At 44.8% G+C, this 16581-nt stretch overlaps 1 protein-coding gene across 1 annotated transcript in view; it reads right to left on the bottom strand.

Annotated features, from left to right (window-relative positions):
* Positions 1 to 222: 222 nt before the first annotated feature.
* The window catches only part of LOC115475441 (nucleolar protein 7-like), a 51379-nt gene continuing 35020 nt past the window's right edge, over positions 223 to 16581 (bottom strand). The window contains exon 8 of the mRNA XM_030211159.1: positions 223 to 928. Coding sequence (XP_030067019.1) covers positions 858 to 928 — 71 coding nt within the window. The 3' untranslated portion in view covers positions 223 to 857. The remainder of the gene's footprint in view (positions 929 to 16581) is intronic.

Genomic DNA, 16581 nt, shown 5'->3' with positions numbered 1-16581 from the left:
AACATTTGCACACACCAGGCCACTCCTTAGAGGAAACATTGGCCAGAAGCACTGTCGCTGCAGCATCCATCCTGGCACTGGAACCAAATCCCTTTCACAACAGCTGAGTTGGGTGCAATACTCACCTTTCAAATAACCTTTCAATCCACAAGCCATCTTGCAAAGGGGCTAGAAACCAGCCTTGCAAAACAAAACAAAACAAAACTCAGCTATCAGAGTAACTAAAGAAAACAAAACAATGCAAAAGGTTTTATTCCATCAGTGCAACCTGGCTGTTTACACTGATACACAGAAGTTAAGATGTATTTTTCTTAACAAGGAATAATAAATTTCAAAATAAAACTCAAACCGGGAAGGTAACGTTTCTTTACAGCTATGTTCTTTTACTGATATCACTTTGAAGTTTTCTAGCAAGCACCACCACAAAATACAAATAATAACTTTAGGCAGGAGGATGAAAACAAGGAAAAATATAGTAAAAATCTATGCAGCGATATATAAGGTTGTCTGAAAGCTGCTTTTTTTTTTTTTTTTTTTTTTAATTCCCCCCCCCCCCCCAAAAGATAAAGACCGTTAACTGTTTGCTCCTGAAATCCTAAGTTTTCATACAGTAAATAAAGAGCACATGACAAATTGGTTTGAAGAGGAGTCGTGCAATGGGACGAGGCCTGCTGTGCTAAGGAGTATGGAGAGTGTTAACCAGAACAGACTTTGCTCAAAGCTCAGAGTGTTATTTGCCTACATGAGCACTGTGTTCAGGCTTTAGGGTGTTTAGGTCTAAAGCTAGTTGCTGGTAGCCCTTGGCATTTTGAGTCCAGGTAACCTTTAGAATTCGTGCTTCCAAGTCTTCAATATGGTCAGAAGGAGGTCAGCTGTTTGTGAACCCGACGCAGCTTAAACCTTTTGGCTTTCTGTTTTTCTTCTGTTCCTGGAAAAGACAAACAAAAGTGTATTATTCTATGCAAACCATAAGAGAAAAGCAATTCCCATGCCTGCCAACTTCTCTGACCCTAAAAGCAGCCTTATAGGGGAGCTAAGCATTTTTTTGGGGGGGGGAAGCCAAAATTCACACAGGTGCATATAGTTTGGAGTGAGGTATTTTTAAGGGATACTGTGAAATATGTGAAAAAGCGGATATTTGAATGACATGCAAAGACTCCAAATTTCACAGGACAACTGCTAGTAATAAGCTAGTTGTGAACAGGAATAAAAAGAATGGGTCAGATACACAAAAGCATTTATCCATATAGTGGCTGCCGCTATTCCGACAAGTGCCCTATCCATCAATTTTCTGTGACATATTTGGACAGTGCCAGGGAGAAGTGAAAACATTCTGCCTAACTATGGATAGCCAGCCATACAGCTACGTGATTTAAGCTTAGTAAGTCCAGCCTATAGTGAGGGAAGGGGATTAAACATACGGCTTTGTTGTATTTTATTTTCATCCTTATGGTTGAGATTTTCCTACTGAACAGAGTATATGCCCTCACACACTGTGGGATGATTATGAAGATTACCATGTAATGAAGCTTTCCTTGCTTTGTATATCCACTCCTACCCTAGCTAAGAATATTCAAGCACCTTTCTGACCTCATGTGCAACTTTCTTAAGTTAGTCGCCTTATTTTCTTACTCCTGTTACTCACTCTATCTTATCTATCCATATATTCCATCTTTGCTTACACCTTATACTGTCTATTAAAATGTTTTAGTGTGTTGACATTGTAACGTAACATACTATGCCATACTTTGTATTGTTTGAATATTTTTACTACTGTAATTATCTATAGCTTATGTTTGAGTGGTTCATTGAGTGTCCCCTCATTTTTGTACTTTATGAAACGGTAAACAATCGATTCACATTTACCTGTTCCATTCCAGAATTTTATAGACATCTGTCGTATTTCCCAAGCCTTCTCTTCTCCAAGCTGATGTGCCGTAACCTCTTTAGCCTTTCCTCGTATCAGAGTAGTTCCATTCCCTTAATCATTTTAGAATACCTTAAACACCTTGTGGGAAAGTATCGGGGGCCTCAGATATTGTATAGGTTGGATATTAAAGACCTCAGACAGAATTTTAAATCTTCAGCAATACTCAACTGAAGGACTCAATATTTGTTAATCTGTATTTCTACTGTACTCTACACAATTTGATTCCTATTCGGTCTTGACTAGACTAGCGTCCTGTGATGGTACAAGAATTTGACTGAAAAGGGCACGTACGATGCTTTTTCCCTACTATAGACTACTATTCTTTAAAAAAAGAACTGAACGAATTCTGTTTCAATGTTTTGTATAAGAGGAAGGTGTGATGACTGGATTCTGTTGGTAGGTGGCAGAGTTTTAGTGAGATAGGTAAGGAATGCTGATCTTGTCCTTAGTCTTAGAGGATTTTTGGTATGCCACTATGCTGAAAAGCAGCATGATGCAAGAGCTGAGGATACAACATTTTCAGGTTGCCAAGGAGAAAAATGTCCAGTTCCTAGTGAAGCTCAGAAGCCCTATGAATCCTAACAGAATATTTCCATCATGGTGAAACACGATCCAAAACTTGGAACACATTATACAAGGAGAATATATATGATAGTAACTCTGGAACAGAAGGGTCTCACTGACTGTACCTTATTGGTGGTGGTGAGGGGAGTAATTTAAAAGAAACATTTAAAATATGTATTCTTTACCATGTAAGATGCTTTCTTTTACTATGTAAGCCGCACTGGACCTGCTGTATGTGGGAAAGAGTGGGGTACAAATGTAATAAATAAATAAAATAACCCGCTTTACCTTACAACTCTAGGCAGGGTACAAAATAAAACCTACAGCGTATCAAATTGCATAACAAAACAAACAAAATCTCCTGTAAATCATGACAAACTGATAAGCATCATGCTGCAGACAACAAGGCACCTATTAATCAAAGGCCTGCACAAATAAAAGTGCTTTCAAGATGACAAATTCCTTGGAAAAGCTAGGGAGAATCAGCATGATTCAAAATCCTTGAATTTTCTCCAAGTATAGTAGTTTATTCTGAAGCAAGCTTGAAATAAGGTAATAAGTAATTCTTCTACTAGATTGAGAACCATGATCCAAAAGCTTCCAGGAAAGTCAACAATGAAATAAACTCTGAAAGGAGTGGGGAGATTGGTAACTTCATAAATGCCAGAAAAAAGCAAAATGCTTGTAAATTCTTAAAATTTAGTATGAAAGGGGATCAAGATGGCATTGGAGGTGGTTGTGCTGCTCTGGGCTCTGTGCACTTAGCATTTTTTCAGCCTACCAAGAATCTCCTTGTGTTTGTTCTCAAGAGGAAGAGAAAGGTTAAGCTTCGGGTCGTACCTCCAGCCCCGGCAATACTGGAGAGCTGTGTAGCTCAGAGTACTAAAGTTCAACTTGCAGCTTCAGGGGCAACAGCTAACCAAAGCATCAAAGGGGCGTCTTACAGCCCTGATCAGCAACTAGCTCCGCTGAGACCTGGAAGCATTTCCCGCGGTGTTGGAGGGCATGGAAGCTTGGATCAGAAAGTCTTTCTCCTGAGCCCCAGCCTTGGAGGAGTGCCAGCCGCTGTGTCTACACCCTGATAGTCAGAAGTTTGAAGCTGCTGATGAGGTAGTAGCTTCAGGAGGTGACATTCATAGCTTGGTGAGATCAGCAGGAACACTATACAGGGCCTGCACACTGTGATGGTAAGGTTTTCAGCTCAAATAAGAAAGATATGGTGAATCACGCTCAGGAGCTGGAACAAGCTTCCAGAATCTTGGCTACAGAACAGAGGTTGGAAGGTTGCCAGAACTTGGGGAATGTTTTGATTAAAGAAAAGAAAATGGAGTACCTTGAGACCCAACTGAGGGAAAACAATTTAAATCTTATTAAATTTCCAAAGTCACTTTTGATATGCTGAAAAAGTATTTTAAACCCTTTAGTGTCCAATGTTCCCATCAATCTGTTCCCATATGGCTTATTACGGGAACTTAAAGGGTTAAGGAGATCCTTGGGTTCCAGAGGACAACCTTCCACCAACAGTAAATGCCTATTATATATCTGGAATAAGAAGATCAGAGGCGAAGGAACACATTGAGTAATGAATCTCACTAAATTTTTTGAAAGCTCATTGGAAGTAATTATAGAGTGTATAACTCCAATTGTTAATTTTGCTCTTGAGATAGATAGAAATAACATTTTGCATTTATAGTTTCAGCAAAAAAAAAAAACAAAAAACACAAATGGACCTTCAAGATTGGAACCATGATCAGCAGCAAGACCAACAAATTGCATCTATGTGGTTTCCGTGTTGGAGCAGGCACTGTGGCATTTGTATGATTTGTTCCATTCTGCTTAGCAGTGCTGTTTGAAGGACTTTGTCACATTTTCTTTGCTTTTGCTGCATTCATTTTTGAACCCTGAGGCAGGCCTAGTTTCACCGAAACACGGCCCATGTTGGGTCTATCTAATTAAAGAACTCTCTATTGTTCCGCGCACATTTTGTCGGCGGTTTCACTGACCTGCCGGGTATTTATCACAGCTTGGCGCTGTAGGGTGCTCTTCTCCTGACGAAGCCCCAGTGGTGAAATGGGACCGTTGGGGAGCCCCTGGTTGGAGCAGCAACAAGCTAAGTAGTTGTGATGATTGTTATCTTTGAATATGGTAGTGTTATTTAACACTAACAGATACTAGAAGCACACAAATGAATATTGAGGTAGGAGGTTGGCAGAGGACCAGTGATTACATGTTTGTGGCCACATTGATATAATCTTATTGATTAAAAAAGTGTCACTGGTCTGAGGTCCTCTCCTCCTCTGTCACTTATTCACAATCGATATATAATGCCTGCTGTTCTCTGGTTTGTCCACTCTTGAAAGCCCATTTGTGCTTCTTTTTTGCTGTTGGTGTACTTTTGAACCCTCTTTTGCTACCTGCATTTTATATTTTGTTATAAGTCTACGCTGTTTATGGGATTTCCTGCACATTTCCCAATTTTTCTAGGGATATGCAATGGAAAGAAAATAATTCTTGTTTTTAAAACTGAGAACTCTTGCTCTGGGAGCGGTATTCCTTTTGAAGTTTCACTGTAGATGTTTACATTTTGAGTGTTTTTATTTTTTTGTTGTTTGAACCCAAACAGCTTCTTAATTTTCTTGAAGCCAAGGAGGTTGGATGTGGGATAAACCTGGGACAAAATCATGTGCTTGCTGGCTGCTGTAGTTGAATTTCAACCACTCATTTTATATATTTGTGGGTCCTTTGTATTTCCTTATCTTGATCCAGGTGGACTAATTTGTCAAAGTTTGTTTTATGTTTTTTCATGTTATTTCGCTATTTCCTGTTATTCAATAATATGTTTGGATGCTATTTTGAAATAAAGATTAAAGTTTAAAAAAATAAAACTTTAGTATTTATTTAAAGTTTCCTGAGTTCCAAAGGTAAACTGTTCCATAACATTGGTCCAGCCACATAAAAAATAGTTGTTCCATATTCATTCAACCTTATAACCTTAAATGAGGGAACTTCTAAATACATTTGTTGAGTAGATCTCAAACTTCTTGATGGGCGGTACACATGCCAACTGGCTGTTAATATCTTTGAAACCATTCTCATCAAGATTTTAAACACTAGAAGCTGGATTTTAAACCTAATCCTAGCATCAACAGGTAACCAGCATAATGATTTCAAAATGGGTTTGATATGTTCATATAGAGTAGTTACTCACCTGTAACAGGTGTTCTCCGAAGACAGCAGGCAATATATTCTCACTGATGGGTGACGTCACGTCGGCCCGGAGGACTTTCCAGCAAAGTCCATGACAAAACTAAAAATGTCCCCCGTCGCGCGGGCGGATGCAGTGCGCATGCGCGCGTCCACTTTCCCGCCCGCCGCGCGGGCACATTCCTCAGTTAATTACAAGAATTAGAGGAATACAACTCCAAAGGGGAGGTGGGAGGGTTGTGAGAATATATTGCCTGCTGTCTTCGGAAAACACCTGTTACAGGTGAGTAACTACTCTTTCTCCAAAGACAAGCAGGCCAATATTCTCACTGATGGGGTATCCCTAGCCCCCAGGCTCACTCAACACAACAAAGAATGGTCAATTGGGTCCCGCAACGGCGAGGACAAAAAACAAAATTGACCTGAAACCAAATTCAACTAACTGAGAGTGCAGCCTGGAACAGAATAAAATGGGCCTAGGGGGGTGGAGTTGGATTCTAAACCCCAAACAGACTCTGCAGCACCGACTGCCCAAACCGACTGTCGCGTCGGCTATGCTGCTGAAGGCAGTAATGTGATGTGAATGTGTGGATCGAAGCCCACGTTGCAGCTTTGCAAATCTCTTCTATGGTGGCTGACTTTAGATGAGCCAGTGACGCCGCCATGGCTCTAACATTATGAGCCGTGACATGGCCATCCAAAGTCAGCCCAGCTTGGGCGTAAGAGAAGGAAATGCAATCCGCTAGCCAATTAGAGATGGTGCGTTTTCCGACAGCAACTCCCCTCTTGTTGGGATTAAAAGAAACAAACAGATGGGCGGACTTTCTGAAGGGGCGTGTCCGCTCCACGTAACAGGCCAGTGCTCTTTTACAGTCCAAAGTGTGCAACTTGCTTTCGCCCGGGCTCATGTGAGGAGGAGGAAAAAATGTTGGCAAGACAATTGACTGGTTCAGATGGAACTCCGACACCACCTTCGGTAGAAACTTTGGGTGCGTGCGGAGGACTACTCTGTCATGATGAAAGACAAGGAATGGTGCATGAACTACCAGGGCTTGAAGCTCACTGACCCTACGAGCTGAAGTAACAGCCACCAAGAAAATGACCTTCAAGGTCAAGTACTTCAGATGACAGGAATCCAGTGGCTCGAAAGGAGTTGTCATCAGCTGGGTGAGAACGACATTGAGATCCCATGGCACTGGAGGAGGTTTGATAGGGGGCTTTGACAAAAACAAACCTCTCATGAAACGCATGACTAAAGGCTGTCCAGAAATCGGCAAGCCATCAACATGTGAATGATAAGCACTGATTGCGCTAAGATGAACCTTGACCGAGTTAGTCTTAAGACCAGACTCGGATAAATGCAGAAGGTACTCAAGCAAGGTCTGTGCAGGACAAGAGAAAGGATCTAGACCGTTGCTGTCACACCAGACAGCAAACCTCCTCCATTTAAAAGAGTAACACTTATGTGTGGAATCTTTCCTGGAAGCAAACAGAACTCTGGAGACACCCTCAGAGAGACCAAAGGAGGCAACCTCTATGCTCGCAACATCCAGGCCGTGAGAGCTAGAGACCGGAGGTTGGGATGTAGAAGCGCCCCCTCGTTCTGAGTAATGAGGGTCGGAAAACAGTCCAATCTCCATGGCTCTTCTGACGAAAGTTCCAGAAGAAGGGGAAACCATATCTGGCGGGGCCAAAAAGGCGCTATCAGAATCATGGTTCCGTGGTCCTGCTTGAGTTTCAGGAGAGTCTTCCCCACTAAAGGGATGGGAGGATAAGCATACAGGAGTCCTGTCCCCCAAAAAAGGAGGAAGGCATCCGACGCTAGTCTGCCGTGGGCCTGGAGTCTGGAACAGAATTGAGGAACCTTGTGAGTGTCCTGGGAAGCAAAAAGATCTATCGATGGAGTTCCCCAAACTCGAAAGATCTTTTTGGCAATAGTCATGTTCAAGGACCACTCGTGAGGCCGCATAACTCTGCTCAGCCTGTCGGCCAGACCGTTGTTTACACCGGCTAGATAAGTGGCTTGAAGAAACATTCCGTTTTGATAGGCCCATAGCCACATCTGCACGGCCTCCTGGCACAGAGGACGAGATCCCGTACCCCCTTGCTTGTTGGTATAATACATCGCCACTTGATTGTCTGTCTGAATGAGAACAATTTTGTTGGCTAGCCGATCTCTGAAGGCCTTCAGAGCGTTCCAGATCGCTCGCAATTCCAGGAGGTTGATCTGGAGATGCTTCTCCTGAAGAGACCAAGCTCCTTGAGTGTGAAGCCCATCTACATGCGCTCCCCACCCGAGGAGGGATGCATCCGTCGTCAGCACTTTTTGAGGCTGAGGAATTTGGAATGGGCGCCCCAAGACCAGATTGGATCGAATGGTCCACCAAGTGAGGGAATTGCGAAAATTGGTGGACAGCCGGACAACATCCTCTAGATTCCCTGTGGCCTGAAACCACTGAGAAGCTAGGGTCCATTGAGCCGATCTCATGTGTAGACGTGCCATGGGTGTCACATGAACTGTGGAGGCCATGTGGCCAAGCAATCTCAACATCTGCCGAGCTGTGACCTGCTGAGATGCTTGTACTTTGGAAACCAGAGACAGAAGTCTGTCTGCTCTGGGTCCTGGGAGATAAGCACAAGCTGTCTGTGTGCACAACAGAGCTCCTATGAATTCCAATTGTTGAACTGGGACGAGATGGGACTTGGGGTAATTGATGACAAAGCCCAGCATCTCTAGCACCTGAATAGTCATCCGCATGGACTGCAAAGTTTCTTGCGGGGAGGTGTTCTTCACCAGCCAATCGTCCAGATAAGGGAACACATGCACTCCCAGTCTGCGTAGCGACGCTGCCACAACTGCCAGGCACTTTGTAAAAACCCTGGGTGCAGACGCCAAGCCAAAAGGCAAAACACAGTACTGAAAGTGCTGTGATCCCAGCCGAAATCGAAGATACTTCCTGTGGGCTGGAAGTATCGATATGTGAGTGTAAGCATCCTTCAAGTCCAGAGAGCATAGCCAATCGTTTTCCTGAATCATGGGAAGAAGAGTGCCCAGGGAAAGCATCCTGAACTTTTCTTTGACCAGATATTTGTTCAGGGCCCTTAGGTCTAGGATGGGACGCATCCCCCCTGTTTTCTTTTCCACAAGGAAGTACCTGGAATAGAATCCCAGCCCTTCTTGCCCTGGTGGTACGGGCTCGACCGCATTGGCGCTGAGAAGGGCGGAGAGTTCCTCTGCAAGTACCTGCCTGTGGTAGGAGCTGAAAGATTGAGCTCCTGGTGGGCAATTTGGAGGTTTGGAAATCAAATTGAGGGTGTACCCGCACCGGACTATTTGAAGAACCCACCGATCGGAGGTTAAGAGAGGCCACCTTTGGTGAAAAAATTTTAACCTCCCTCCGACCGGCAGATCGTCCGGTACAAGCACTTTGACTTCGGCTATGCTCTGCTGGAGCCAGTCAAAAACCCGTCCCTGGTTTTTGCTGGGGAGCTGCAGGGGGCTGCTTCGGTGCCCGCTGCTGACGAGAGCGAGCGGGCTGGGGTCGAGCCTGAACCGGCTGACGGGAATTAGGAGTGTACCTACGATTTCTAGAAACGTAGGGAGCACTTCTTTTTCCCTTAAAAAACTTCCTAGCAGTGGAAGTGGTTGCAGAAGGCGCCCGGCGGGAGAGAGAGTCCATAGCGTTATCACGCTGGTAGAGATGATCAATCATCTCTTCAACCTTCTCTCCAAAAAGGTGATCCCCCCGGCATGGGATATCTGCTATCTTCCGCTGAGTTCTTTCCTCCAGGTTAGAGGCACGCAGCCATGAGAGCCTGCGCATCGCTATACCTTGAGCGGAAAAGCGAGATACCACATCGCAAGTGTCAAAAATGCCCCTGGACAGGAACTTGCGACACGCCTTCTGCTGCCTGATCACTTGGCGAAAGGGTTCAGCTTTCTCCTCAGGGAGTGTATCTACTAAACTCTCAAGTTGCCTCACAGAGTTCCGTAAATGCACACTCGTGAAGAGTTGGTATGACTGGATTTTGGTAGCGAGCAGACCAGCCTGATACGCCTTCCTCCCAAAAGAGTCCAGAGTTGCAAATTCTCGCCCCGGGGGCGCCGAGGAGAAATTCCTGGAACTCTTGGCCCTTCTGAGAGCGGAATCCACCACCGCTGAATCATGAGGCAATTGGGTCTGCATGAGACTGGGTTCCCCGTGGATCCGATATTGGGACTCAACTTTTTTAGGGACGGTTGGACTAGAAAAAGGCTTCTCCCAGTTCCTCAGCATAAGTTCCTTAAGAGTCTCATGAAAAGGAACTGTGGCAGAAGATGAAGGTGGAGATGGATAGTCCAGAACCTCAAGCATTTTGGCTCTGGGCTCGTCCACAATTTCCACGGGGAAGGGGATGGCCTCAGACATCTCCCGAACAAAAGATGAAAAAGACAAGCTCTCGGGAGGAGACAGCTGCCTTTGTGGCGAGGGAGTGGAGTCAGATGGAATACCTTGAGAATCCTCGCCAGAGAACTCCCCATGCACTCCTTCATCATCCTCAGATGAGGTATCATCAGATGGGGCTAAAAGCTCAGACAGAGCCGCCCGAATCTGAGCCCGTCTCGACGAAGAGGCTTGACGGCCTCTATGATGGTGCCGAGAAGTTGATGGTCCCTGAGGCTCCGGGGAAGCTTCCTGCTCCGATGCCTCGGGAGAGTCAACTCGGGAAGTCAAAGACACCGGCACCGGAGGCGGCACCGGTGAGACAGACCTCACCACAGGCTGAAGGCCTGATGCAGAAACATCCGGCATCGGTAATGTCGACACCTTCGACGCCGTCGGCACCGGTGCCTCTGAAAGCATCGACACCGGCCCCGTCGACGCCGTCGGTACCAACAACCTCGATGCCGACTGCCACTGCTGCATCATGTCCATGAAAAATGGGAACATGGCCTGCATACGCTCATCCAGAGCTGGTGTCGGAAGAGGCTGCGGGGTCGGTTGAGGTGTCGGAGGCAGAGTCTGCTGAGGTTGGGGAGTGGGGACTCGGCTGCCAGCGACCCCACGCGTCGGAACCTCAGTAATAGAGGGAGAGTGATCCTCTCGGCACCGATGCTTCTCGGGTATCGAGTGTATCGATGACCCGGAGCTCCCGGTGCCGTGTCTCGAAGGAGATCGACGACGATGCTTCTTGGCCTTCGCCCGACGCATGTCGTCGAGACTCCTCGGCACCGGAGAGGAGGACGTGGAATCCACACGTCTCCTCGGGGCCGGGTCCGACGCAGGACGGTCCCGGGGGGCCTGCACAGCAGGAGGCGCCGAGGCGGGTGGAGACCCACTCGATGCATCACTGCTCCCAGCGTGCATCGGTCTAATGGCAGCCTGTCCCCTGTCTCCCGTTGCCGACGCCTCCTTCGACGTCGACCTCGACGACACCGGCCTCGAAGACATCATCCTCAACGGCACCGACTTCACCGGCGCCGATTTGGAGGGCGCCGACAGACGACGTCGACGGCGGCGCAGACGCCGAAGCACCGGGCCCAAAAATCTTTTCTCTCTGGGCGTCTCGAGAGAGCAGTGTCCGCTTCTTCATGGCGAGACACAATTTACAACTCTCCGAGCGGTGATCCAGCCCAAGGCACTGAATACACCACGAGTGTGTATCAGTGCCAGAGATGGCCCGATGGCAGCGGGCACAAGGCTTGAAGCCGCTGGGCGTCTTCGTTGACATCTCGGGAAAAATTGTCCCTGCCAAATTAAAAGACGCGATTGTGTCTATAAAAAGATGACACAAGAAAACAAAAGAAAAAACGGGAAAAATACCCGACCGAGCGATTTAAATAAAATCGCAGTCTAAAAGAAAGGAAACTTAAACAACGAGAAAAATCTAAGATAACTAAAAAAGGATACTTCGCTTTTTTCTTCTTTCTTCACCTCCGGGCACAGGAGGAACACAAAGACGAAGGTCGAGCTCCGTGTCACCTCAGACGCGGAGAAGAAAAAACTGAGGAATGTGCCCGCGCGGCGGGCGGGAAAGTGGACGCGCGCATGCGCACTGCATCCGCCCGCGCGACGGGGGACATTTTTAGTTTTGTCATGGACTTTGCTGGAAAGTCCTCCGGGCCGACGTGACGTCACCCATCAGTGAGAATATTGGCCTGCTTGTCTTTGGAGAACTACCCAACACCCCTCAGAACTCTAGCCATAGCATTCTGCACAACCTGTAAGGCCTGCAACTAAGAATTTTTTTTAACTCTGTATTAATATAAAAAATTAATAAAAACTGCCATTAAAACCAATACACATCATACCTTGATTCTTAGGTACAATGCTTTGCATACCCCTAGAGCAGCCTCCCTCATCCCCCTATACTCCCTCCTCCCGTAACATAGGGTTCAGCACAAAATTTAAATGACTAGGTATTCACAGTTGTCTCTGTTCTTGCCATTTAATATAGATATCCCATGATCAAATAAATTTCTGCAGTCTATTTCTTCTAAGAGCAATGAGGCACGACATCTGGCACATATAGTCCACTTTAGCAAGCACCTGTGATCTGGATGGGAGGAAAGGCTATTTCCAAGAAGCTGCTAGTAATAAGCGGGCAGCCATTACTATGTGGAAAGTAAGTGGAACATATTTCCCTGGTAACTCCTGCAGCTTGTTGAAAACCACAGAAATATCTAGTGTTAAGAAGAAAAAAAGAGTCTTTCTTCACTGAACCCTGTTCTTATTTCATCAAAAAGTGACAACAACAAAGTTTCCATATCACGATTTATAAGAAAACAAAATTGGTTTATATCCAAAATATCATTAATACCCAAAAACTAGAGGAAACAGGCTGATAATTATCCACCAATTCCCTACTTCCCTTTCAGTCTTGCAAAACTGGCTTCACTGCCACCAGCATGCATCCTTCATCAAAACATCTATTCATTATCTGAACATACACTGGCGCCACTTGCTCTTTCACCTTTTCACTACACTAGGCTAACAAATATCTAATTTGCAGTAGCTGTTTTTCACCCAATTCATAATTTTTCTTGTTTCAAATTTTTTATTGATGACACAGAAAAAGAAACACATCCAATATTCAAGGTACATCAAGAATTGAATCTCAAAACATCCAGCAGAAGAACACAAGAAGGTCCATCATCAATAAATTTTTGAACAATTTTCCCCCTTTCCCGCCCTCTCCATGTTCCCCCACCTAGTATTTAGAAAGAACAATTGTTATATAAATATCCGTAACAACTTATGTCAAATGCAAGAATACAACTTAGAAAATACATTCACCCTCTACACTCCTTCCCACCAGCCCCGGTGGGAGCAGGGAAAACATACTATAGAAACTCAGCGCATGATAGGTTCTCATGGGACAAAAATAAAACTTATCTATCCTAACCCATAAACATCCCACAACTGTTAAAGACCACCACTGCACCAGATAAAATGCTGCAGTGTCTGAGGCCGTGGCTCTTCAATCCCAGACCAAAATAACGACCTCTAACAGACTTAACCCCACAGCATCCCATCCCCCTTCCTCATGAGTTTCCAAGTCCCTAGTGCGTTATGGATAGAGCTTCAGAGAATCTATCAAAGACCTGACTGCGTGCCCCTGGAGATATCCTCTGTAAATATGGCCCCCAGACTGAAAGAAATCGCTTCTGACATTTAGAGGATAGGTGATACCCAAAGGATTCCCATAACATTAAAGAATGCAATTTATTGCGCCAGTACCAAATGGAAAGTGGGTAATCGGAGAGCCAATGATTTAAGATACATTTCTTCCCCAGGATACAAGATTTGCTGGCAATTTGTCCCCACTGCTCCTTAAACCTATTGCTCCAGTGGAATCCAAAAGTGTCCCCTAAATTATTGCCCCTGAGTCTCCATTCAGGGGACACTTTTGGGTTCCACTGGAGCAATGGGTTTAAGGAGCAGTGGGGACAAGTTGTCAGCAAATCTTGTATCCTGGGGAAGAAATGCATCCTAAATCATTGACTGCCCGATTGCCCACTGTCCATTTGGTATTGGGATCTTACCAGGTATTTGTGACCTGGATTGGCCACTGTTGGAAACAGGATACTGGGCTTGATGGACCTTTGGTCTGTCCCAGTATGGCAATACTTATGTACTTATGGCAACTCCATACTGGACAGATACGCTTCACCATCTAAAGTGGAGCATAGAGGCGGAGTATAAATTCCCCAAGAAATCTTTTAAAATACTATTAATATCTCTGCTATGAAAAAGCTCACCCAGAGAATTCCGCAAGGTAGCAATCTTTCTAGGGTCCTTGCTCTAATTTAGCCAGTAGGCTACTACTTTTGTTAGCGAATCTATACAGCTTGTATTTATAACCACCAATACATTTCTGTATGTTCTGATGAAGAAGTTCACTGTGTTTGTTGAGCCTCCAGCAACTGCCCTCTAAGATTAATAGAAGGACCTCTTCCAAGCCTGCTATGCAGTGTTGTCACTTGCCTTTTGAGGCAGAGTACCTCCTATGACGCACTTTCTTCTGAAAACTGGTATAAGGAATGATCTCCCCCCTGAACACCACCTTTGCTATTTCCCAAAACAGGATGGGATCATCTGTATGTTCCCAATCATTTTCTGCATATGATTTCCATTTGGAAAGTAGGATAGGTAAGAATTTTCCATCCCTATAGAGATAAGGGGGAAACCTCCACAGTACTCTACTGCCTGACACAGAACCCAAAGACATTACCAAAGCCACCCATGCATGATCAGAAATCATAAATGGCCCAATCAAACCATCCACTACTGAGGAAAGGAGAGCTCTCAAAATAAGAAGAGTCATCCAGAGTTGGATCTGCTACATCATTAAAGTCACCCCCTATCAAGATGAGGATGTCCTTAAAAGTGTTTATATGGCAAAAGAGACGTTGATAAAAATATTTGATATTTGTCATAACTGTTAGGGAGCATACACATTGCACAACATAGGTTGATTCTCCAATATCACCAAGGCTAAAATAAATCTACCCCCTGGGTCACTTATCACCCCCCACCCTTAGTCTCCAACTTAAGATCTTTACGAATTGAGATTATCACACCTGCCTTTTTATCTACTGCAGGTGAATCAAAAGAATATCCCACCTACCACCTATTCAATTTGGCATGCTCGATAGTATTTAGATGGGTTTCTTGTAGAAAGGTAACTGATCTTTTTATCATTGACAGCTTTAAGAATTGTATGCCTTTTAATTGGGGAATGTATTCCTCCCACATTTCAAGTATAAAAGCTATGTGATCCCAGGGCCAAAAAAAATTTCTCTTAACCCAAAGCAGATAGCATAAGTAGTAATCCCAGAAGGGCGTCCCAGCCACCACCCTCTGAGCAAACCCTCGAAGCCAAGCCATCAAAACTCAGAAGCCCCAGAGGAGCTGCCCTAAACCCTGTGTCCCTCTTATTGCTAATAAAGAGAAAGACAACCCCCCCCCCCCCCATAAACAACCCCTCACCCCATCCCCAATCCTACCTCCAAATTCCCCAATCCAGCCCCCCTCTCCAAAATCTACCAGAAGCACCCAAATTGGGTTCCTACCCTGAGGAGCCCCTCCCTCCCTGTACTAACGCTGCCAAACAAGCCCTCATAGAAAAATTCATCATTTATGGAAAGCTCCCCCCCAGAAGAACCTCAGGGACAGCTATCTCAGAGAGAATGGAGAAAAACCTACAGTACTCATGGACACAGCAAATTATGAGTAATTTCCACCAACAATAATTTAAATACTAGTGAACGAATTGCAGAACAATAAAGCAAGCCTTCCCCCTCCCACAAACTAAAGTGCTTTCACCCTGTCGCTGTCTTGACAAAGAATGAAGTTCACATTTCCATTACCCTCATGCACCTTATCAAATACACGTGGTACAAAGTATAGTGTCGCCAAAAGCGGAGTCTGAGTCACCAACAGATTGGTAATGATTCCCATAAACCAGTTATCAGACAGCAGAAATTATAATTTCCTAGCAATCGGAAGTCTTTCCAAGCACCCTCAACCTCATACATGCTATCTGGTACACATAGCATAGGTCATCATTGGATTACATGAGAGTCAGGACCCCCTGTGTGAACTAACATTAGGAAAAACAAAAAAGGTTTAACCCTAATGGCTGAACTGCAACTAGGTGTGCACACACCCGATAAAATCAAGTTAAGTGCGCCCATAATTATGGTTTATTGCTTGTAGAAATCATTGAGTATATTATGAGAGGATGATACAGAAATAGCACACAAGCGTGATAAAGAGTGTATGAAACGTTGCATACCTGCAACTACATTGGAAGTTGTCAGTGTATACAGTGTGCATAAGGTTGGTGGAGTAAGTGACAGGATTGACCTAGCAATTAAGTCAATAACACTAATATTTCTTTTAGGTGAAGTGTTCATTATTATTTAAAGAAGAGCACTGGTGTGTATTTGCTCACATAAGAATTAAAAAATCTTTCGGAGAAGTTCTATGATCGAGAAACTTGTCCACCCTTAGAGGCGGAATCTACTTTGCAGTGCAGCTTCACTTGGGTGAGTTAACACTGAGAACTTCTCCTTCATTTACAAAACTTTCTTTATATGTTTTCTGGGTCAATCCTTCCACTGTTTGTCTCCTTAAGGTTATACTCTGGTTCTTTGTAAGTGATTGTTGAACTGCAACTAGGAGCAGGTGAATCTATCAGGACTACAAGCCTGAAAGTGCAAAAAGCCCCCCCTCCCCCCAAAAAGGGGGGGGGGGGGAGTATCAGATGAAAAATATATGTCCAAAAAGTCAGTCCCAACTGCAGATATCTAAGCGAGTCTGGAAACAGTGTAGTCCACGAATGTATGCAAAGTCTATAAGCAACGAAATTTTAGAGAGATCCCACAGTATAAGCCA

Source organism: Microcaecilia unicolor, chromosome 1 (assembly GCF_901765095.1).
Source record: "Microcaecilia unicolor chromosome 1, aMicUni1.1, whole genome shotgun sequence".
NCBI classification, from domain to species: Eukaryota; Metazoa; Chordata; class Amphibia; order Gymnophiona; family Siphonopidae; genus Microcaecilia; species Microcaecilia unicolor.
The sequence above is the reverse complement of the archived record's forward strand: the minus strand, read 5'-3'. Positions and strand labels throughout refer to the sequence as shown.